General features: G+C 56.4%; 1 protein-coding gene across 8 annotated transcripts in view; it reads right to left on the bottom strand.

The window, feature by feature from the left end:
• The window catches only part of LDB3 (LIM domain binding 3), a 55,900-nt gene that overhangs the window by 21,691 nt on the left and 11,407 nt on the right, over nucleotides 1–22,802 (bottom strand). For 2 of the 8 annotated variants that reach the window (XM_065894880.1, XM_065894877.1), the window contains exons 4-7: nucleotides 18,198–18,220; nucleotides 16,912–17,115; nucleotides 12,190–12,359; nucleotides 11,659–11,695 (exon numbers count right to left, since the gene is read on the bottom strand). In XM_065894880.1, coding sequence (XP_065750952.1) covers nucleotides 11,659–11,695; nucleotides 12,190–12,359; nucleotides 16,912–17,115; nucleotides 18,198–18,220 — 434 coding nt within the window. Of the gene's footprint in view, nucleotides 1–4,886; nucleotides 5,675–11,658; nucleotides 11,696–12,189; nucleotides 12,360–16,911; nucleotides 17,116–18,197; nucleotides 18,221–22,031; nucleotides 22,400–22,802 lie in introns of those variants that run through there. The other 6 variants (XM_065894879.1, XM_065894876.1, XM_065894883.1 and 3 more) reach the window with 5 other exon arrangements.

Here is a 22,802-nt window from a genome sequence, read left to right on the forward strand (position 1 = left end):
GTGCCCGTTTTCTGGGCAAACCCTGGGGAAGTGGCAGGACCCCAGGGTCCCCTATGCCTAGGCCCATGGTGAAGGGGCAGGCAGGCCTGAGGCAGCCCAAAGACCTGTAGGCCATCCTGTGGCCTGGGGGTTGTAGACAGTTTCCCACACAGCTGAGAGTGACACGGACGTGGCCCTGAGCGCCTGCACATCTGAAAGTCCCTGTACTTGGGAACATGAGAGCTGACTGCTCTGCCAGTGTGGACCAGTGTGACCAGACGGATGGAGATACCCCAGCAGATGCCAGCACAGGTGGACCATGATCAAGGACCAGGTGCCCAGACTCCCCACCCCACCCTCCTTAGCATTCTGCAAGCCCCTCTTTCGCAAAGCCACCCCAGACAAGAGGAGCATCAGAGCCTGGGTCGATGAGATTAGATTTCAGCCACCTGTGAAATAAGGGAGGGAATAAAAATTAAATTATAGGAAAGCAAAGAAATGTACATGGGTTGTTGGACTAAGATATGTCTGTACTTGTTACAATGGTGACAGGATACTGCAACTCCTATAGGTGGAAATGATTTTCCTTATGCTATGAAATTCAATTATTGACCTCCAACTATGTGCCAGGCCTATGTCTTTAATCCTCACAAAAACCCTCTGGTGTGGGTATTATCAATTCTTTTTAATAAGTGAAGGAATGGAGACTGAGAGAATTGAATTGCTCGAGCTCCTAGAACTTTTCGGTAGTGACAGCAGGCTTTGACTGAGGCATGTGGATTTGAAGCCTTACCTAGTACCTCAAGTGGTCCCTCATACAGGAACAAAGAACCTTCTTCATGCAATCAGTCAAGTAGAATCTTTCCCCAACAAAAGGCTCTATTCTGATTTGAAATAAATTAGAATAATCCTCTTCCCTCTCTGAGTGCTTACCATATGCCAGGCCTTGCACTAAACAGCTGTATGAGCGGCACCCCATTACTCCATTTGATCCTTTCAACCTCACTGGGCGATTGGTATCAAGATCCTCATTTTACAGATGAGGAACCTGAGGTCCAGAAAGATTGAATCTCTGCTAAAACATCACCCTGCTACCAACTGGCAGAGACAGGCGCGGCCGCTGACCACTACATACTTCTCAGACTTTAACATGCAGGCAGATCGCCCGGGAATCTTGTTAAAATGCAGCTTCTGGCCCAGTAGGTATGGGGTGGGGCTGAGAGTCTACATTTCTGACAAGCTTTCAGGTGATGCTGATGCTGCTGGTCCGTGGACCACACTTTGAGTACCAAGGTACTACAAAGGTCTGTCCCAGGTAGGGACGCCAGGGGGGCCATGAGCTATTGACCAAAGCATCACGACGTGCTCTCCTCCATCCAGTGAAGTGTATGGTAGAGAAAGGCATGAAATAGCACGAGAGGGTCAGGGAAGAAGAGGACTGGAGAAGAGGCAAGGCTGAGCTGACTGCCTCGGGGGAGGGCACACCATTCTTCTCTGTGACTGCATAGGAAGCATCCATGGTGGACAAGGGCAGTGGCCATGCCCTGTGCAGCTCTTTCCCAGCTTAGTGGTTCAGAGAGGAAGCCTTGGACAGCCCAGCTCTTAGGCCTGTGGTGGTACCCAGCCCTGGCCCTTCCATGAGGCCACTTCCTCACCCTTCATGAAAGAACCTGGCTTCTGGAAGCCATGCCTGTGAAGCGGCCGCCTCAGAGAAACAGTTGCAGGTCCTGACACCATACTGCTGAACTGGCTGCTCAGAGCCCCATGGCATGGACACGTATGGCCTGGGAAGGCTCCGCCTGACAGAGGACACCCCTCTCCTTTATCTGTTTCTCCCTGACACGGCCACATGCTTCCAGTGGGCTTCTGGGAATTGAGGACAGCAGTGATGAAAATACCCAGGCTGGGGAAAGTATTCTGCAGGGCAAATAGGAAACTGGCTTTGCCTGTCCCCTGTGCTCCAATTCCCTGTCAGACCAGCTTACCTGCGGCTCTCCCCAGGCATAGCTCCATGTGAACCCTGGATTCTGTGGGGTGAAGTTGGGGCTGGATGTGACCCTAGGAAAACTCATCATCTACCACAGGGCAGGACCAAGGACATGCACGTGAGCCTGCTGCTTGGGGTTCTGGCTGAGGGGCATCCTATCTAGGACCGCTGTCTGCAGAAACCAAGCAACCAGGGCCTAGAGGAGGTAGGAGTGGCATTGAAGAGCATCCTGAAGGATCTTGGGTTCTTTTCCAGGTCAGTTCCTGCCTGAAGTTCCCTGAGCCCCCAGAAACCCCAAGGAGGGGGGCGGGTGTCTCAGAAAGCAAGCACTGCAGAGAACTTACTAGACCCTGGCTTCAGTCCTAAAGACAGTACCCGTTAGATCACCCCAGCCTGGTCTAGGACTCTATAGCTGCCTCCTGCCTTGGTCATAATTCACCTTAAACATCTAAGCAAAAACCAACCCAACCCAACTATATTAACTGCTGGTGTCTGCATGGGGAGGGTGTGGCCAAAGGAGAAACACAGCCTGGCTCCAGTCCCCTTTTCAGCCCATCCCTCTACCCAGCTGGCATCAGGGTGCAGTGTGCTAACCCTGCACCCTGCTCTGTTGTGGTAGCCTTTGGTTATGCTCTTACTGATGGCAATGGTACTAGGTATGGAAAGGATAGGGATGGTGTTGATGGTGGTGGTGCTGGGCCTGGGGGTTTGTAGTCATTGGGCTCAGGCTGGAAATGTTGACGATGGTGGAGGTGCTGTGACTGATGGTTCTGGGTGCTGTTTGCCATTACTGGGGTGATGATGGAGAATGGAATAGGAACATCTCTGTTGACTGGATGATGATAGAATGCCAGTCAAGTGGTTGGTCTTGAGATTGTTCATGCTGCCACCTGCCTACCTAGCATTCCACCTTGCAGCCTGATGACTACTGCTCAGGGCAGCCCTGACCATGTCACTCTGCAGCTGGGCTGTTGCCCTGCATGACTCCAGGGGCCACACTCACACTGTAGTCTAGGTGATGACACCCCTCAAGAACTGTGCAGTCTGCAACGATCCCCACAGGCTGCAGTGTGACTGGTGCCCTGCAGCTTTCACTAGTTCCACATTGTGTTGGAATACAGTCAAAACCCAGAGCCTGGCATTTCAGCTCCAGACCGCTACTAACCATAACATTCTCTGCACGCCCTCCATTCCAGCCAAAATGGTTAAGTCAGGGTTCTGGGACACTGAGCCAGCACCTCTGCTCTGTCTGCTTAGAGTACCTGCGCAGCCTTCCATAACTGCACATGCCCCACTCCTAACTGTTCCCGAAGATCGAACACACAGACCCCTTCTTCCAGGAAGCCTTCTCTGATCCTCCAGTCGGAGGAGCGCCCCCTGTCTCTGGACCTCACATGATCAGCCTTGCATTACGGTCAGCCACAATCACATTAGCTCTTCCTGATTCCTTCTGTACCTACAGCAGCTAGGCACAGTGCCTTGACTAATGCCCAAGGACACAGAATGCGGAATGAGGACATCTCTCCCATTTACTCCAGAGGGCTTTACACAGAGCCCTGGCCTGGGGCCACCCAAGGTGCTGCATGCAGCGGCCTGGGGTCACTGGGGAGGTACCAGGCAGGCCGGAAAGCAAACCATCAGGTGGATCCAGGAGGGCTCTGACAGGCCAGGGGGATGGGGACGGGGGATGGGGAGGCCACCAGCTCCGATGGATTGGCTCAGGTCCTCTGCCAGCCTTAGGACACCCACTACCTGGGGCCTCTCTCTGTCTGGCAGCCCCCAACCCCCAACCTACCCTTGGCCTCAGAAGTCCTCAGTAAAAGGTCAGCTAAGTATGAGTGTGCTCCAGGATGCCTAGATGCAGGCAGAAGCACCACCCCCCTCCCCCCACCTCCCCAGTTGATCCCCTAGCCAGCCTGCCTCGCCTGGTCTTCGCCTTGGCCCTGGAGTCAGACTGCTAGAGGCAGGAAGAGACGGGAGGCCAAGGTGGAACAGGTTGGTGGGGGGCTTTGGGGAGCATCTCAAGGTGGTAGGCAGGAGAGAACAGTCTCCCTGGCCAGCTCTTCTAGACCGGATTGCCAAGGTCCCCAGGGTGAGAAAGAGAGCCTGTGCCCAGGCAGCGGGGGTAGGCACGAGGCTGCGGCCCAGTCTAGCCCTGGGGGTGGTGAGGGAGCCCTGAGGGATGGGCCTCAGCACCTGTCATTATTTGCCAAGTGCCGGCGATCTCATGTTCTCAGCTTGTGATTCCCCCAGTCAGGGGTGAGGGCTGATGGGCAGACCGGTGGGTGGGGAGGACATAAGCCTGCCAGCCCGGCCCTTCCCAAACGCTCAGGACCAGGACAAGGCCACAGGTGTGTGGAGGCCAGGAGCAAGGGCCTTCCCCTACTTCCTGCCACCTGAGCAAGACTCCACCAGGCATACCTCCCAGCTCCTCTCCCCTGAGCCGGGGCCCAGCCCACGGGGGACCCCCAGCATTTCCCCTGTGAGCCGCTCCTTAGTTCAGGTGTGTCTCCCTCCTGGACCAGGGCTGAGCGTGAGCAGTGCCTTCCTGGGCCAGGGGCTGTGGCACGCTTTCTGATGGGAGGGAGGGATGGCTCGGCCTGCTGGCTGTGGCTGGGTATGGGAGGAGAGGCGTGGGCATTCAGATCCCGCTCCTCTGTCCACGCACACGCTACCCCGAAGGAGGCTGAGGCTGCCCACCAGCCCGCAGCACAGATTCTCACCTGCCGTCCTCTCTGTCTGCGCCCGGCAGCCCTGGGCAGGGCCCTAGGGGCAGGAAAACAGTGGTGGGCAGAGCTCACCAGGTGCCAGCCCCGGCGGGCACTGCCCCTGCACCTCTTCTGTAGGTACCTATCCTCTCCCCGTCTCAGACCTGCCCCCTTTGGTGACATGCACACAGGCACAGCAGGACCGGGGCTGGTTTGGTTCATTTCAAATCCTCTTTATTTCAGAACGAGCATGCTTATATGTACAGGAGAGAGAACTAGGGAGCCAGCACACACAGCACAGAGAGGACGACACTTGCTCCAATCTCACCATGGCCAGGAAGGGCCTCTACCTCAGCCACCCTGGGGCTCCCTCTTCCTCTACAGGGAGCCCTGTCCTGGGCTGCCTGGGCTCCAGAGGGCACAAAGGAGTGAGGGGGGGTGGGGAATTGGCCTCTTCTCGGGACCCTGATCTACGGGCAGCTTGTTCCAGGATGGCACTAGGCCAGGCTGCCCCTCCCAGGAGCTGAGGTTGGTGGGAAATGGACCAGTGACACATTCTGTTTCCCTTGGTTCTGGGGTGTTCTGCCAGCAAACCCCATCACGTTCTCTCTGATCTACAGAAAGGTCCTGTACAGGGGAGCAGAGGCTTGGGCTATCTGGGGGGTGGTGAGGGTTGCACTGAAGGGTGGGGGTAGAGTGGGTGCAGTGCTGCGTGGGGCTGGGCCTCCGCCATCAGCTCTAGGGCGGGTAGAGAGCACAACTGCTGCAGGTGACTAGCGAAGGTGCCCCCCAGCACAGCTATACATTCTCAAGCATCACCGTGGGGCTCACATGCCAGATCTGTGTGGGGGGAAGGAGGGAGGGGGTCCGGCCTGAGAGGGGTGAGGGGCTCCAGACAGCCTTTTAGCTTTTAACATTAAGGATTTGGGCTGAAAGGCCGTGGTGCCAGTTGCGCAATTTGGCAAAACGTGGGCTGTTACGTTCCGTTTCAAACCTTTCCCTGTGGCACAAAGAGAGAAACAGAGAGACAGAGACAGAGAGAGAGAAAGGAAGAAAGAAAGGGGTTAGGGGGTGTGTCCGCCATCACCCTGTCTGAGAGCTGGGGCAGAGGGCATGGGAGGGAGGAAGGGATTCAGCTTGGAGAGGCTTTGCCACCCAGGGGGTACTTTCCAGGGGGTCAGGCAGAGTCGCAAGGACCAGGATGGAGGGATTGATGTTCCCGACTTGAGTGAGCCATGCAGAAGGGGCCTGGCTAAAGAGTCTGAGGGCAGGCTGGGCAAATGGGGGGCGTCTCTGGGTTCTCCCTGGCCCATGTGGTTAGAGCTGGGCAGGGCTGCTTTGGCTGTGGGCTCTCGGGACTGAACCCCATAGGCAGGTGAGCCTTGCATGGTCTCTGTCCCCTAGCTGGGCATCAAGAAGGAAGAACGCCTGTCCCCGTGATGAGGCTTGGTGAGCAGACCTGCCATCTCCCTGTGCTGCCCCAGTCTCTCCCAACCCTTTTCTGTCCCCAGAGAGAAGCCTTCAAACACCACTGACTGCCCCGCCCACCTAGGGCTGAGCATAGCCAGGCACACACGTGCAAACGCATACTCACAAGGCCGCTGGCACACATACTGAGGGCCAGGACTTCCCACCAGCAGGGCCTCTGGGGCTCAACCCACAGCCTGCTCAGCCGAGGGCATAGGACAAAGCAGGTAAGGAACGGCCAGAAATGTAGAAATGGAGGAGACAGTGTGCCTGGGAAAGGCCAGGGCCGCAGATGCCAGAATCCTAGATCCTCCAGGCCAGAGGGGCCTCTAACATCCCCCAGAACAGAGGTGCAAATTGGTGGCCCAGGGGCCACATCTAGCCACAAACGCAGTGTGTTTAACCTGGACAGTTTTGAAAACTCATTTTAAAAATTAATTGCTATATCCAGATGATGGAATACTACTTGGCAATAAAAAGACATGAATGAACCATTGGCGCACTCCAAAACTTGGATGAACCCCCAGAGAATTAGCGGACTGAGAAAGCCCATCCCATGAAGTCTCAGGCTGCATGATTCCATTTGCATGACATCCTTGAAATGACAAAATTATAGAGACAGAGAACGGATAACGGGTTAGTGGCCGCTGTGGGTTAAGGACAGGGCGTGCACAGTAGGGAGGTGGGTGTGGTATGAAAGGGGAACATGGGGGGATCCCGGGGTGATGGAAGTATTCTGCATTCGACTGTATCGGTGTCAACACCCTGGGAGGGATATATTGTACTATCATTTTGCCAAGACGCTACCATTGGGGGTAAAGGCTCCATAGGATCTCTCTGTATTATTTCTTATAACTACATGCCAATCTGCAATTGTCTCAAGATGAATAGTTTAACAAATGAATGGCCAGCATGTAAAGATCAGGAAGATCGGCTTTAGGTCTTTACAAGTCAGAGGATGGGGCAATGCTGGTCTTACGTTTCTGTATGGTAACAGTCCTGTGTCCCCACATGTACACCTGGCCACCTTCCCACATCTGTATTACCTGACAGACTCTCCCCTATACCTTAAGTCCTGCATATGGGTCTCTGTGTAAGATCCTGTTTGACAAGAGGGGCCCCCTGCTAACATATTTGAAAACCACTGGTCCAAACTTGCCTAATACCAAGAAGAAGCCAAGGCCCAAACACATCACATGGATAGCCTAAAGCCACACGGAAACTCAGAGGCAGAACCACGATCTGAGTGCCAGGCATCCCCTGCTACTGCCTCTCCTGGGTTGGGGAGAAGGGGCAATGACAGCAGAAGCCTAGGCCCTGCGGCGGAGCCCACATAACCCTGCAGACAGCACCACAGGTGGCAATAATGGACCAGCCCATAGAGACCACCCAGGACACAGACGTGGCCAGTTTGCCCAGCGAGGCCCAAGCCTTTTTCATCAATGCTCAGTGACAGGGTCAGGAACAGTCCTGGAGAATCGGCGAGGGTAGTGAGTCTGCTCTGCTTGGAGCGGTTGGGAAATTCACAGCTAGCCAAAGAGAGAAGCAAGAAGAGGGAGGAAGAGAAGAGACGGGAAGAGACTGGAGAGCGGGTGAAAGAGAAAGGGAGGGAGGTCCCAGGACACGAACGAGGGCTGCTCAGGTGACACCTGGGGGTGTCCTGGTCTCTCTAGTTGTGAATTTTGAACTTGCTGGGCTGGCAGAACACCAAAGACTGAAAATCCACGAAACTCTCGCTACCAGCCCTGAGCTGTGCCAGCACCAGGAGAGTCTGCCCGTGAGCCGGGACAGAGCTGAGCGTGCACGGGGAAGAAGGAGGACACTGACATGCCCAGGGAGGCTGCAGGGGGAGGAGGGGGAAACCAGTGAGTCCTGGGGCTCTGTTAGAAGTGGGGGTGGGGTGGAGAGGAAACAGAACCTTGGACAGTTGCACGTCAGAGAAGGGACTTCAGAGGGTTTTTACATTGTTTGCAATGCAGTTGTACAGCACAACCCTCACCTTCAACTCCTCTGGGAACTGGTCACGAAAATCAACATTTTCCTTAATGCCTGGGGACCAGGAAGAGACGCGGAGTTCTTTCCTGAGGGGAGCATTTATGTAGACACAGAGACTGAACGTGTAGACAGCGGCACCACAAGGTGGGGACCAGGAGATGCCTGAGTTACACACCGGGGCCCTCCAGGACGGTTACGCCCAAGCGGTGGGATCCAGATGCCTTGCAGATTCAAGCCCTGCCTAGGATGAAGCTAGGCTTGCCTGTATTCCCACCCCTGTCAGGGCTGCCCAACGTGGACCCAACCTTCTGAGCCATCTGGGCCCTGGGATGCCTTCCGGAAGTCAGACAGAAGTCGTGGTGACCTCTCTGAGATTAGAGGCTCAGCTTTGGATGGCGCTCTGCTACTTCAGATGAAGGCTGGGAGCCATCTTGTACCCATGTTGAACCTGGCAGTAGGCTGGTGTTTAAGCCCACCTGGACAGTTTGCTAAGGTGCTGGGTCTTTCCTGGGAGGTGAGCCAAGTCTGCAGCTGATGCCTGGACTGTTCAGGGCCTCCCCTGCCTCCCTTGTAAAGACAGAGTCCCTGGAGATTAGGCCAGCAGGTGGGCACTAGAGCCTCGGAGGGAAGCTACTTGCTACCAGATACAGAGACAGCGTCACAGTGCCAGGAGCCAGGGCCGGAGAGGAGAGGAGGGGAGGTCAGGGCAGGGCTCTGAGCTGCTCTGGGACTCTGCGGGGGCAGGCCTCGGAGGTGGAGCAGTGACAGGTGAGGGGCAGATTACTACTGCCCTTGAGGCCACCAGTGCCCTTCCTGGTACAGAACACCTGGCATCCCTGCCAGCTTTTCCAGGACACAGCAACAGGAAGGAAAAAACGCCCCAGCAGATGTATAAGCCTGTATAGGCTGCCACAGTGCCCAGCTTGCTGGGCACTGGGTTTGGCAAACTCAGGCCGTGCCGGAGTGAGCTACCTGGAAGCGGGGTGCAGTGAAGCTTCTCTGGGGAGGTGCAGCCTTCGTGAGAGACCCTCAGATTCCCCACTGCGAGTCAGGCTAAACTGGGAGGGGGAAAGGCAGAGGCCGTGTCTGTCCTCAGCCAACAAGATGGATCTGGGGGTGCAGATTCCAACTTGGAGGGGGAACAGATATCAGTGGGGCTCAGATCCCCAGGGAGCAAGATCCCTAACCAGCCTGGACCCAGGGCGGTGGTAAGTGTGTTCCCTTCTGCTCAGATGGCCACTCGGATGAGTCTGTGACCCCACCCGTGACCAGTGGTCAGTTACTACTTCGGGCATTAATCACAAACAGAACTGAACCACTGGACCCACTGGACACCCCACCTCTCACTTCTGGGCCACAGGCTGCTTGGGATTCAGGGAAATAAAAACACCTACCTTCCTCCTGTGGCCATGGAAAGAATGGGCATTTTAGGGGAGGCCACGAAGACAGCCTTCCAGAAATTAAAGTCAGAAAAAAAGGAGAAGGGCAGCAGGCTTAGGCCCCTCCAGTCCTGGGCAGAAGGCTTGCTGGTGGCCTCAGCGCCTACACTGCAGGGCCAGAGACCCCAGAAGGAGGGGCTGACAGTGGCACAGGGCCCTGGTGGGGCAGGGGGTGGGGAGCTGCTTTCTCAGGATGGGGGCCTGAACAGAGGGAGGGAGTAGGCTAGAGTTTCTTCTTGGCACCCCCTTTCCAGCTCTCCCTCCAGCAAAACCCTGCAGGGGCTGAGGGAGAGACGCCAACACCTGCAGAAGAGTTCTCAAGAGCCCCTGCCTTCTGCTGGGATCTGAATGGAGCTAGTGGGCAGTTAGGTCCCAGGGGGAAAGGGCCTACAGGACCAGGCCGAACAAGCCCCAAGAGATGCTTTTGAAAGGAGGGAAGGGGAAGGCCAACGCCAAGGCCTGCAGACCACCCTTGATACTGCCTTTTGTGTTCTCACTCAATAACTTCACAGAGCCTGCAAATATTCCAGGGAAAATACGAAAGACAAAGGTTCCTTGTAAGTTACCTCCACCAGTACCCTTCCACCTTCTAAACAGTGTCTGGTTACTGAGATGCGACCTTAGATTGACGGGTGGGAGAAACGTAAAGTAACCAGAAGGACTGAGAGGGGGTGACGGCGGCTGGGAAAAAAGTGCAGGTCCCTGCTGGTTTCCTGGTGGAAGGGACCTGGAGATTTCGAAGCGGTTTGCTATGGGGTATGTACTGTAAAGCCCCTCCATCAAATCTTCAGTAAAGACTACATTGCCCCCTGGAGCATCTCTGTGAGTGGCTCCGAAGAGGAGGTGAGACAAACACAGAAATGGCGCAGGAGCAGAGGAGCACAGGATGGGGACAGCCGACAGCTTAGTCACGCCTCCAATAGCTCCATACTACCATTTGCACTAAATCAAACACCATCGCATTTCAGGCTTTTTACAGACACGCTGCAGGCACCGACAGGTTAAGAACCACCACTGGAACCGCATGCCACTATTAGCAGGCCAGGGAGAACCACACTTCAGGACTGGATGCCCCAGCCGAAGAGTGGGAGCAACTTCAGCTGGCAGAAATAGAAGTTCGAAAAGAAACTCCACATCAACTCAAGCTGACCCCAGAGTCCCACTCTCCACACAGTCCTGTGGCCACTACACACTGGTTAGCAAGAACAGAAAGCTTGGCCCAGGGTGGAAAGGCACCTCTGGGCCCCAGCCCCTCACACGGAGGCCACCACAGGATGTGCTGGCCCAAGGCAGACTCTCCCAGGAAGGACATGCAGATGACACATTTGCTTCCAGAAGTGTAAAGCACAATCACTCTGGGCCTCATGCCTCCCATGGAAGGCCCTAGCGGGTTCCAATGGGTTCCAGGGCAGTGTGCCCCCATCATGCACAGGGCCACGAGCACCTGACAGGCCAAAGGTATCAGGCCAGTGGCTGGGGCCTCAGGCCTGCCACCATCGGGGAGACCATACTCAGAGACACCTAGCCCTGCACAAGCCACTTCTCATACCCAGGGCTTTGCTTCCTTGCAGCAGCTGTGGTGCTTTGAGCAATTTGTGGAACTGATACCTCAACGTGGGTCTGGAGAGTTGAGTCCAAGGGTCAGTCAGCCCCGCCCAGCACGGCCCTCTGCGTGCCTGCTTCCCAGTGCCTACCCTTCAGACTCACAGGGGACAGGCCCTGAGATGAGTGGGCAGGCCAGGCAGCCTGCCCGGTGCCTCACAGGGAGAGATGCCCTCATTCTCAACAGCCCAGCAAAGGCCAAAGCAGCCCTGCCCGCTGCCCAGGGACAGAGCCGGGAGAGCCCAGAGTCCTCGTTCGTGCAGCCCGGGCCCAGGGGATAGAGACTCAGCTCCAGGCACCCACCTCACTGACCCGGGATGCACGCCCCAAGCCAGCATCTGCCGGAGCCCTTCAGGGGTTGGGAATTTCCAAATGCATTAACTTGAGACGTTCCTTCCATGAGTCGTTTGACCTAGGGGCTGCCCTGGGAGGGAGGGGATTAGAACGGGCAAGGCCACAGAGCCTGAGTCCAGGCACTTACCTTGACCTTCGCAAAGCTTCTTCATCAGGGTCTTGCACTGTGGGTAGAAGTTGCAGGTCAGGAGGAATCACAGGGAACATCAGAAAGAAAAGCTACTAGAGCCCGGTGGGCACGGAGTCCCCACCCATGATGGGACAGTTTTTGCTCCCTACCTGTGATCTCTGGAAAGAAAAGGCTGTGTGCTGGGCACAGGGCAGGGGGAGAAAGGGGGCATGAGAGGAAGAGGCGCAGGTGGGAGGGAGTAGCCAGAGGTGTGGCCTGCAAAGCCCTCTCATCCCAATCCGGAAAGCACACAGCCAGTCCGCCGCCCACCGCTGGAGTCCAGGAGCCGAGCAGCAGGCTGACGTCACTGTGCCTGCCCCAGGGACCCAGAAGGGGCGCAGCAGGCTGCTAACTATCTATCGAGGCCAGCTCATCTTCAAGGGTGGGGGGCTCGACTCCCCGGCTTCCGTGGGACTGTGGAGTAGGGCCCAGGACCCTCGCTGGCCCTTCATCGTCGCCCCTTCCTGCCACCCCACAGCCCTCCCTTACTATATTCTGTCCCCGTCATCTGGGCCAGGATGCGGAAGGAGCGAGACTGCAGGCTGGAGGAGCGGCGGGCCCAGTCGTCAGCCTCGTCTTCCGGCTTGTTCTGGTTCTTAATCACAGCCTGATACACGGGAGAGGTGCTGTCTACGGTGAGGTCTTTGACAGGAAGGCTCCTGCAATGCAGAGAGAGACCATGGGCAAGGGTGGGGCTGGAACCCTGCCCCCGACCTCTGCGCCTCCCCCTGGCGCACCCCCCCATGCATGTGGGTAACCCCTACTTGTCTAGATCCACCACGCCCTTCTGAGAGCCTGCAATAACGGCTTGACCTGGGTCCTCAGTGCTCAGGGTGGTCACAGCGAGACAGTGAATTCCGCTCACGGAGGGTCAGGAAGCTCAGACCCTCCTGCCAGTACCCCCCACCCTCCAGGCTAACTCTAGACACAGGCTTGAAGACACCCGCCCCCAGGAGCTGTATCTCCTTTAAGGAAAGAAGAGGCAGAAGAGGTCTTCTGGAAGTAATTTCAACCTCCCTGAGCAGGTCCTGAGTTTGGGGCTGGGTGAGGACAGGCCATTTGGGGGACTCAGAGGCTTCCTCACGGTCAGTCCCTTGGCCTCCTCAAAGCTTGAGATCCAAACAGGGAGCCACCAATGTCATGACTGCCCTGGAGGAGGACTGTGGGCTCCCACTCTGCAAAGACAGGGAAGCTCGGGGAGGAGGCAGTTGGAGAAACAAGGCAATCAGGTCCCTAAAAGCCTGGCATCACCCACGGATAGCGCAGCTTCTCGCCCGAGGTGGGGGAGACCTGGTAGCGCAGTTTCTTGCCTGAGGGGGACCTGGTGACCTTCCCTTAGACTCCCAAGGTCTGGCACATGGTAGGTGCTCAAAATGTAGTTGAATGAACAAATCCTAGATCAGAATTAGAAGGGACCCCAGAGCCCCTTGAGTCCAGGGTCTCTCAGCCCAGATCAGACTTCAGGGCAAGATACATTAAAAGCTTTATGGATGACCACTTATCCCAACCAGGGAGGGCTGGGTAATCTAGGCTGCCCAGCCGGCCCTCTCAGCAGTCAGGGTGGGCTCAGGAGAAGCTCACAGCAATAACAGCATGTCTCCCCAGCCTGTGGACCGGTGGCCCAGCCATCTCCTCTTACACATGCCAAAACTGAGGTCCAGAGAGGCTAGCCGACCAGCTCCAGGTTACGTCATGTAGGGGCCCCACTGAGTTAGAACCCAGGTTTCCCAGCTCCCAGCTCAGTGTCCTTTCCATCAGACCCTCTGCAGTGACAGGGCTCAGGAAGGCTACTTCTGCCCACTGGGGACTTGCACACCCCAGATGTTCCACATCTGGAGACATGGCCCAGCGCAGACACTCCCCCTGTCCAGCATCGCCCTGCCTGCTGCTATGACTGCCTCTACCTGCCCTTGCTCCTTCGAGGGCTGGCTAGCTGGAGAGGGGACCTCCCCAGTGCCCCTGTCTTCTACCCTCTCTGCAAGGAGCTGGACAGAAGAATTGGCCTAGTCTCCTAGGATTGGTCCCCTAAGTCAACTCAGGGTGGGCTATGAGAGCAGAGGTGGAGAAAGGTGATGGAAGGTGACTGACCAAGGTTGGGTGGAGCTACCCCTACTTCTCTCAAGGCTTCGCCCTGGCCTGGAAAGCTACAGGTCTGTCAGGCTGTGGTTGGGATCAGATAGGGAAGACCAGGGAGTGGAGGAGAAGCTGGGATCTCGCTGGAGAGGTCATTTCTGGCATAGGGAGGAGTCTTAAGGGGTCCTGAAACAGATGGAAGGCACTGGCTGCCATTTCCCTGGAACATGCCCTTGAGGTGCTCCCTGTTCCTTCCACATCTCCAAGGGCTCAAGAAAGTGAACCCCAGGAGTGAATCCCTTGGGAGTCACATTGTCGGCTTCCCTTCCCACAATGCTGTGCAAAGACCAGGGACTTGGTGCTGCCGTAACAGACACTGGGAACCAGACGAAGGAACTGCTGTGCCTTTTGAGAATCTGGGGCTCAGGAAGAATATATACAGAGAGGGGATAGGACAGGCCCTCCAGTTCTGGGAGCCTGGGTCCGAGGCCACTCTCTGGAGCCACTCCAGCATGAACTTCTTGCCAACAAAAACACTCCATGGTCCCCGCAACATCAAGGTCACCGGTGGGCATTTACTCCACTGTACACTGGCCCCAAGTCTGACTCATCTTTTGCCTCTTATGGGTGGTCCTGGCAGGCGCTGGGTCCTCCAGATCCATCTTCCATGAGGATTTGGGGAATGGCCTCCAACAGACCCCCTTAGCATCCTCTCCCTGAATAATGGCCCCATGTGGATTCTGACATTAAGATCTACGCTGTCCCAGTGTAGACAAGAAAGGCTGGGGAGAGCCCCCGCAAAGCACAGCAAGGAGAACACGGGATACACCCCCAGCCAGTGTGGTATCATTACTCTGATTTCTATGTCCATAGTGACGTTATTTGGGGGAAAACCCCAAAAGACAAGCACTTGCCTGTAGAGGTCGCGGCGCATGTCATTTACCTGTGAGGTGGGTGTGAGGAGGAACGTGGACAGAACCACTGTCCTCAGGCACATCCCACCAAACCCACACACCATCCCGCAACCAGACAGACGGATGACGGAACAGATACTGTGGGGTCTACTTACGCCAGCGGTGATGCCCTGCCAAGCAGAGGAAAACCCAGCAGTGAGTGCATGTCCATCATGGGAGGGCGGGGGGAGGCGCATACACAAGGGAGCAGGGTTAGGATCAGAAATGAGTTATGGGGGAGTGGGGTGGATAAAGGAGGAAGAGAGAGAGAGACAAAAAGAAAACTGTCAGTGAGGAAGGAATCATGGAAATTAACAGCAGAAATGGAACACCTCATGGCAGACAAGGGCAGCTTTTACCCACTGGCACCACGACAGCATCAACCCAGCAGGGCTGAGTTAGAAGGAAAAGGAAGAATGTTGCTTCCCAGGCACGCAAGGGAGGGGAAAAGGAGGGGAGGGGAGGGGAAAGGAAGGAGAAGCCTAGATTAGATCAACAGTGTATCATGTTAAAAAAATATATCATGGGCGACCTAGAGGTAAAACCAAATGATTTGTAGTCTTTTCCCAAGGTGCAGAAAACATAAAGTTAGTGAACAGCAGCTCTTCCATTATCTTCCATCGTGCTTCCCTTTGGCCAATGCTACCACTTTTAAGAGCACACCAAGGACACACGTGGCAAACAAATGTTAACAGGAAATCCCCGTTAACTCTTTGGCTTAATCGGGCAGCCCTGTCTTCCTGGGTACACATGAGCAACAGTTGTGTTTTTAAACTTGCATGGTCATATTTTCTGCTTTGAACGATGGGATTAAGTAAGTCAACCCTGCCCAGAGAATTCCGCAAAGAATTGCAGACCTGAGCCTGGCGGGTTTGACTCACGGCTCCAGGGCAAGCAACCATCCACCCCCTGGTGGCCCGAAGGAAGTACTGCGCGCCTGAGAGGGCCAGGCTCCTTTTGACCAGGAGCGCCAGTAAGTCCACACCACGTCCCATCCTTTGGCCTCTTGAACCTGCACTTTATAACCTGCACACTCGTCATGGCCACGAGGGTTGGGCTCTACAAAGGCCAAACGCTATAGGAGTTCTCCGGGACTTTTGAGCGCCTCTATCCCTCTTACAACATCTGTTTTTCCTAGTTTTGGAAAAAAGGACAACCATCATTTTAAGATTTCTTGCCTTCAATTGCTGCAGATCCTGACTCAGGGATAAGATGTTACCACAGAGATAATCGGTTCTGAAAGTCAATACTAACAGTATTTCCAAGTAGAATACAGTAAGGGACTCTCTCTCTCTCTCTCTCTCTCTCTCTCTCTCTCTCTCTCTGTGTGTGTGTGTGTGTGTAAGGAAGAGACACACAGAAACAGAAAAAGAGACAGAGAGATAGAGACAGAAAGAGAGACATACACAGAAGGAAAGAAATACAGAGAAGAAACAGAGACTAAGAGAAACAGAGACAGAAAGAAATTCTGAAAGAGGCAGAGAGGTCCACATTAATGTTTGTACTATTACCCGTTTCATCCACAAATGATTTTCAGCCAACTCTTTCCCTACTCAGCCCTCAAGTTCTTCAACCATTGCTAACAAGCAAAGTCAGGAACCAAGGATGTCCAAAGTCCCACCGCCCTGAGGCTGGGCTTCCCTGGGGCCAACAGGAGGAGGCGAGGGCTGGGTGCCCCCCGGCTCTGTGGCGGGGCTGACTGTCAACAGCACTGTGGATGGCTGGTCCGGAGGCCCCTTCCCAAACAAGAAACCCACTCATGAACCTGAATTGCCCTCATCATTGGAAGAACACAGCAACTTCCCCCCAAAGAATGGCTTAGTTGTGAGAAGCTGAGGTATCCAGAATGTGACCCTGGTTAACAGGATTCCAGAAGTCTCTTTCTAAACCAGCCCCCTCATGGAGCCTGGGAAAATGCAGAGGCTGTGAAAAGCACATGCTGCATTCCTCCACCCTTCTCCTAAAGCTGACCATGAGATTGACTCTGAAGAGAGAACACCACGTTCTGGGAGGCCTGGGCGAAGGCTGGCTCTCCTGCAAGGGCTGTACCCTGGGAGGATCAAGACGATGGAGGACAGCTGGTCCCGATGCCCAAAGTCTCCGATGGCGCCCAGTGGCCCGGTGCCCTCCTCGGTGATGACGAGGCAGAGGCATCGAGCGCCAGTGGAGGAGGGGAGGCGCTTACCCACTGAAGTCACTGCCCTGGGCCTGGGCCTGCCCGGCGATGGCGTCCATGATGGCGTCCTGGGAGTACATGCTGATGGGCGTGTTGTACTGCGCGTGGATGATGGTGGCCTTGCCGCCCAGCCCCTTCACCTCGATGGGCTTGTGGGTCGACAGGGCCGAGTCCTTCAGGGCGCTGGGGTTGAAGCGTTCCTGGTAGTCGGCGCTGGGGGAGGGGAGCACGGAGCAGGGGAGCGAGGGAGGGGGGTGGAAGGAGAGAAGGGGCAACAGGTGGTGTTACACGGCTCAAGGTGAGGGCTGGTGGTGTAGGGTGTGGAGAGAGACCTCCCTAAGCCTGATCCCAGGAAGGCTACCCAAGTCCCCCCGACCGACGTGGGCGGGCTGGGTCTGGTAGGGAAAATCCTCTCACCCCCCCCCCAGAGCCCTTTGCGGAAGGTTCTTCTTGCCCGTCTCCGCTTTCCCAGATCCCTGGAGGCCCCGGCTCAGCCTGAGCTACCGCCCAGGGTCAGCAGGGGGCGCCAGGCATTGAAAGCTCTCTCACCACACCCGCAGGGAAGCAGAAACGGAAGGGGGTGCGGAGTGGCGGTTGGGATTAGGAGACAGGAGCTGGGCCACGCGTGAGAGGCAGCGGCAGCCCAAGCGGAGTCCAGAACGTCCAAAGGCAAAAAGCAGCCCCACTGGGCACCCGCGGGGATTCTGAGCTTGGTTCCTCCACGAAGGGACTCATCCTGGGTGGCCCGGGGCTCTGCTCCGCCAGCCTCTTCAGTGCATGTGCTTCTTCCTCGGAGCAGGGCTTAGGTGCTCAGGCGGCCCCGCCCCCATGTCCAACTTGCTGGGTGGCCCACCAGCTTCTACCCATGGAGGCTTTTCCCTTCAACAGTCAAGCGTGCTCCCCAGGCAAAGACAAGGCCAGGTACAGCCCTTCCGAGTGGTCCGGCCGGGCTAGAAATGTCTTCAGGCTCTCCCGGAACCGGCGTCAGCACGCGCTCCACCCACCGCCCACCGGAGCCAGCCTGCGGTCTAAGCAGCTGCAACAGCTAATCGGGAACACAATGGTCCGGGGCATCTGCCGGAGCCCCAGCGCCCCTCCCCACTGCCTGCACTCCATACTCGCAGCTCCACACACATGCAGGCTCACTCAGGGACACAAATGCACCCCCTTTCACGCATGCACATACACGTACACATGCCGCCGACACAGACGCACGCTGCCCAGTCCCCCAGACACGCGGTCGCATGCTGGGATATGCAGGCAAGCACACACACGTGCTTTCCTTTGATACTAACTTGGCTGGAGAGTTGGCTACCACCTGGGGGTGGGGGAGAGAAAAAGCAAAGAAAACAGGGCTATCAGAGTGAGGGTCCTGCCAGAGGGTTTGAGCGTAGGGACCTAGGGATGGTCCTCAGACTGGCCATAGTGGAGGCAGAGGCAGCCCAGACTGGCACTGGGTGAGGAGAGTGCGGAGTGAGGAGGGGGAAGCGCTCAGAGTCCCGATCACAGCCGCTCAGTTTGGATCAGAGATGCCAGCTGCAGCGTAGGTCCACAGTACCTGAAGCTCTGCCAGGGAGAAAGGGTTTTTTTGTCCATCTTCGTAGGTGCTCATTTACCATGTACATGAATCTCCTACATACACCTTGTCTGTAGACCCCGGCGAGGAAGCTGGAGATGGAAACCGGACTAGCGATGGCTGCTCCAGGAACACCTAAGGCCCCAGGTGCCTCCTGGCCGGACAGTAGCTCTGGACTTACCCTTGTTTAATGGGGGACAGCTCCAGGAGTTCTGTTCCCTGAGCAGGAGTTGCAGTGGTGCTGGGGTTTGTGTGCAGTGGGGTTTCACACAGCCCCGGGAGCATGCTCTCTTTCCCAGAGGAGGGTCAGGCAGCCCTGGACACTCCTCCCGGGGCACAGTAATAAGGGGTCTGTGCAGTTCCCAGTAACTGCCCTTAAAGGCCCTGTGGATGGGCAGTGAGGCAGGATGGAGGAGTGAGGAGGCTTGGGAGAAGTGCAGGTCCTGTATTGCAGGAAAACCGCCGGACAAGGCAGCCCAGCTTGGACACTACAAGAGGGACCCCACCCTCACTCTTATCTGAGAGCCAGCCTCCTGGAGTATCACCTCCTTGAGGGAGGCATTGCCTGCATTATCTTTCTTTAAATGCAAATTCCTTGCAGTGGCAGACCCTTGTCAGAAACCTGAGGGGAGAAGAGTGCAGAAAATGGTGTCCCTTTCCCCACACCCTGCCACTTTCCCATATCTGACCACTCTGGGCTCTGGCTGGGAGAGCCTGGGCCTCAGCTGGCCTGGCCCTGGTCACCCCTTGGCCATGACCCTGGGAATCCAGACCAAAGCCAGGGAGACCCCCCATCCCCACCCCCACCAGTCCCAGGCGGCCCAACTCTGTCTCAGGGCTGATAAAATTCCCTCTGTCCTCCCAGGCTCAAAATAGCTGTAAGTGGAGCTATGTTAGGAAAGGGCCATCACAGATCTCCAATTCCTTCTCCATTTTTGGCCAGTGCTGACAACTGCAGGATCAGCTCTTGCCCTGACCAGCCCAGTGCCCCCTGTAGAGGGCAGTGCTGGCCTCAGGGGCTGCCTATGCCCTTCCCTGCCTAGGTAGCCAGCTCCTTCTTTGGCATTGATTCCTGCCCCCTGCTTAGCTTCTGCCTGAGGACCCGGAGGCTGAGGTGCCTGCAACAGACAGAGCTCAGAGAGGGGCAGCCAGGTCTTGGGGAGAATGAGACAAAGATGTAAAAACGCCCCGGGGGCCCTCGCACCAACTGGCCTGAGGGACCCTGCCCTTCAGTACCAGCCCCAGAGAGGACAAGGATCAGGGGGCTGCAGGCCCAGCTGTTCTTTCGCCCCCTCTGCTCCTCTCCACTCCTCCCAAGGGCATACGAGCTGCCAAGGGATCACCTTGAAGCTACCCAGAGAGAGAGAGTATGGGAAGGAGCTTCCTTTTGCAGCCAGACAGGACAGTGTTCAAATCCTGACCCTACCTCTTCCTAGAGCTGTGACTCTGGACAAATTACCCACCTGTCTTAGCCTCAGTCCCCTCGTTCATAATACCGAGAGGGTGGTGCCCTCCACAGACTGAACAGGATCCTGAGTGTAAAGCCCTCAGCATGGGTTAAGCGTGTGATGAACAGACATGGGGAGTAGCATTTGCCAACCCTGTCTCCTGTGAGGTGGTGGCCTCAGCCCTCGGCTAGCCCAGGTCAGAGGCTCTGCCCTTCCTGCTGGGACCACAGCATCAGCCTTCACTTTGAATGAAGCACGCACCATATTCCCTCCCTAGCCCATCTTCCCTTTGAAGAAACTGTTGGATGCTGCTGCTCTGAGTGTCAAGTAATAATCTAACACTTGTCAGGTTCCGAGCAGCCCTTGTGCCAATGGGAGGGCTTGTCGGGAGTCGGGAGAAACAGGGGTGGGACAGGCAGGTAGGTCCCTGGCTCCATGCAGGGAGAAGTCAGACTGACCTGAGTGCCAGTCCTATCTACCACTCGTTAACTGTGTGACCTTGGGCAAATTCCTTGCTCTCTCTGAGTTTCTATTTCCCAGCTATAAAATGAGGGAACGATGTCCCCCTCTGAAGTTGCTGAGAGAGTTGTGTTAGATAAAGCATATGGAATGTTAACCAGCCCCCAGCCTCGACTGAGGCCTCTGTGAGGGAAGACCTTACCATCACTGCAGGTGGGCCCCATGGAAGTCCAGGTCCACCAGAGCATGACCTCCCTGCTGGGGGCCAGGCCCAAAGAGAACCAGGAAGAGCTATCAGCTCACCCAGGGCAGGAGAAAGAGTCCATTTCTACTCTGTCTTTCCCCGAGCTTTCTGGCAGAAGCCCCTTGCTGGAAAAAGCCTGGGGGTAGAAAGCTTTGCCATCTTGGGCCAGGGAAGCCAGGGTCCAAGTGTTCACACCGTAGAGCGCCCAGCTTCACTCGGGATCCCAGAAAGAGCTATGAGATCTGGGGGAGCTGGGGATCCCCAGGGGAACAGTGAACGGGCAGAGCACAGATACCATGTGCGGCCAGGTCAAAGGAAGGGTGTGGGCTTGGATCACACCGACCTGGACTGCAATGCTGACTCATCTGTGTACCTGTTGTGTGAGTCCAGGCGGTGATGGCAGGTAGCACGTAGTGAATGTGCCAGAACAGAGCTCAGCACTACGCACGTGTTATCTCCTTCAATCCTCCCCATGATCCTGAGATACGGACAGTCTCATGGAAGAGCCCTGAACCCCTAGCCACTGGGCCATATGCCTTGACTCAGCCTGCTTTGCCTCCAGCCCAGAGACGATTATACCAATTGCATGGGGCTATGGAAGAAGTTACAATGAGATAACAAACCTTCAGGACTTGGAAGCTAATATGTGCTCTGCTGGGAGCCTCCCTCCCCTCAGCCCCTCCACAATGCCCACCCTGGCTCTGGCTCTAGTTCTTTTAACTCCTGTGCTCCAAGAGTACCATTAACGAGACCTCGGGGAGCAGGGGGTGGCCTGCTGTTCTCCTGCAGGGCCCCTTTCTCCTCAGGGTCCTGCTCCCTTGCTTCCCCACCCTAGCCTGGGTCAGTCCTGCCAACCCACTCCCCTCACCCTATTGCCCAGTCTCTCTGTACCCAGCTCAGGTGCTCCCTCCTCCAGGCAGCCTTCCCAGACCACTGCCAGACCTAGAGAACTTGCTCTCCCACCTCTCAGGACTCCCAAAGGGGTGGCAACAAGCCTGTCCCTTTGCCCCAGAGTTCCTGGAGTCATTAGGCTTTGTCCTGTCTTGGTGGGTGACCTGATGTGAAAATTTTGGGAGTCAGAGTCTCTTGTATTCAGGCCCAGCTTGGCCACTTAGTAGCTGGACAGCTGGACTTCGACTTAACCTTCTCTGAGCCTCAGTTTCCCTCTCTGCAAAATCCGACACATCGCCCCAGGTTGTGTAAAGCAATGATGGGCCCGGCTCATGGCAAATGTCAATAGGATAATTGATGTCACTGCTCCTAGCCCGCACTGCCTCATGGGCTTGGGGCTGGCCAGAATGAGGCCAGTTCCTCGCTCTGACTACCTGACCAGGCCTCTACGAGCACTGAAGACCCAGATGGCCCCTGACCACCAGTGGAGAGCTGTGAGCCCATTACCTACCCTCCTAGGAGTCCAGCACCTGAGGCCTTCCCTCGGAGGCTCATCTGATACATCTGAGCCATCTCCCTCAGGGTCTCTGCCGAGTACAGGCCAACGGGGTTGTTATACTGCCTTGGCTGGCTCGAACCCCGCGGGGCTTTCGGGCTTAGAGAGTCGAGGGTCCCCTCCAGGTTGACCTTGGCCCCCGGGCTGCCCCATGGAGGGCCAGCGTCAGAGGCCTCCGTGTGTGAGGAGAAGACGGAGGTCTGAGAGAAGGAGGAGCTAAGGGTCTGCCCGAACTCCAGGTTGCCTGGGGTGCCCGGGATGGCCCTCGCCTTGGGGTTGGGGCTGGGTGCTGCCAGGCTGCTGTTCGTGTCCAGAGCAGGGTCCTGGCCCGGGGCAGCACCATGCAGGGGAGAGAGAAGAGAGCAGTTAGAGGCCACGCCCATCCCAGCGCTTCCGCGTGAACCTGAAACAGAGGGGTTAGTGCGAGCGCCTAGCAGCCCACCACCCTGGAGCCTGCAGCCCACTGCACCGAGGTCAGGGTAGGGGGATAGAAAGGACACCTGGAAGAGAAGGGTTTTGTCAAAAAGAGCGGGGTAAAGCTCCTGGCCCTGAAGCTGTCATCCACCTGGACAAAATGCAAAGCCCCACACAGAAAGCTAGGCCAAGCCAGCCTGCCGGCAGGGCTGGAAAAAAGGGGGTGTGGTCTCAGGGAATTGTGGGGAGAGCCCTCCATGCTACACCTGTTCCCCCTACCCCTGAATGGGGGCACCTGGTGAGCACAGCCCT

Source organism: Phocoena phocoena, chromosome 16 (genome assembly GCF_963924675.1).
Source record: "Phocoena phocoena chromosome 16, mPhoPho1.1, whole genome shotgun sequence".
Lineage (NCBI taxonomy): Eukaryota > Metazoa > Chordata > Mammalia > Artiodactyla > Phocoenidae > Phocoena > Phocoena phocoena.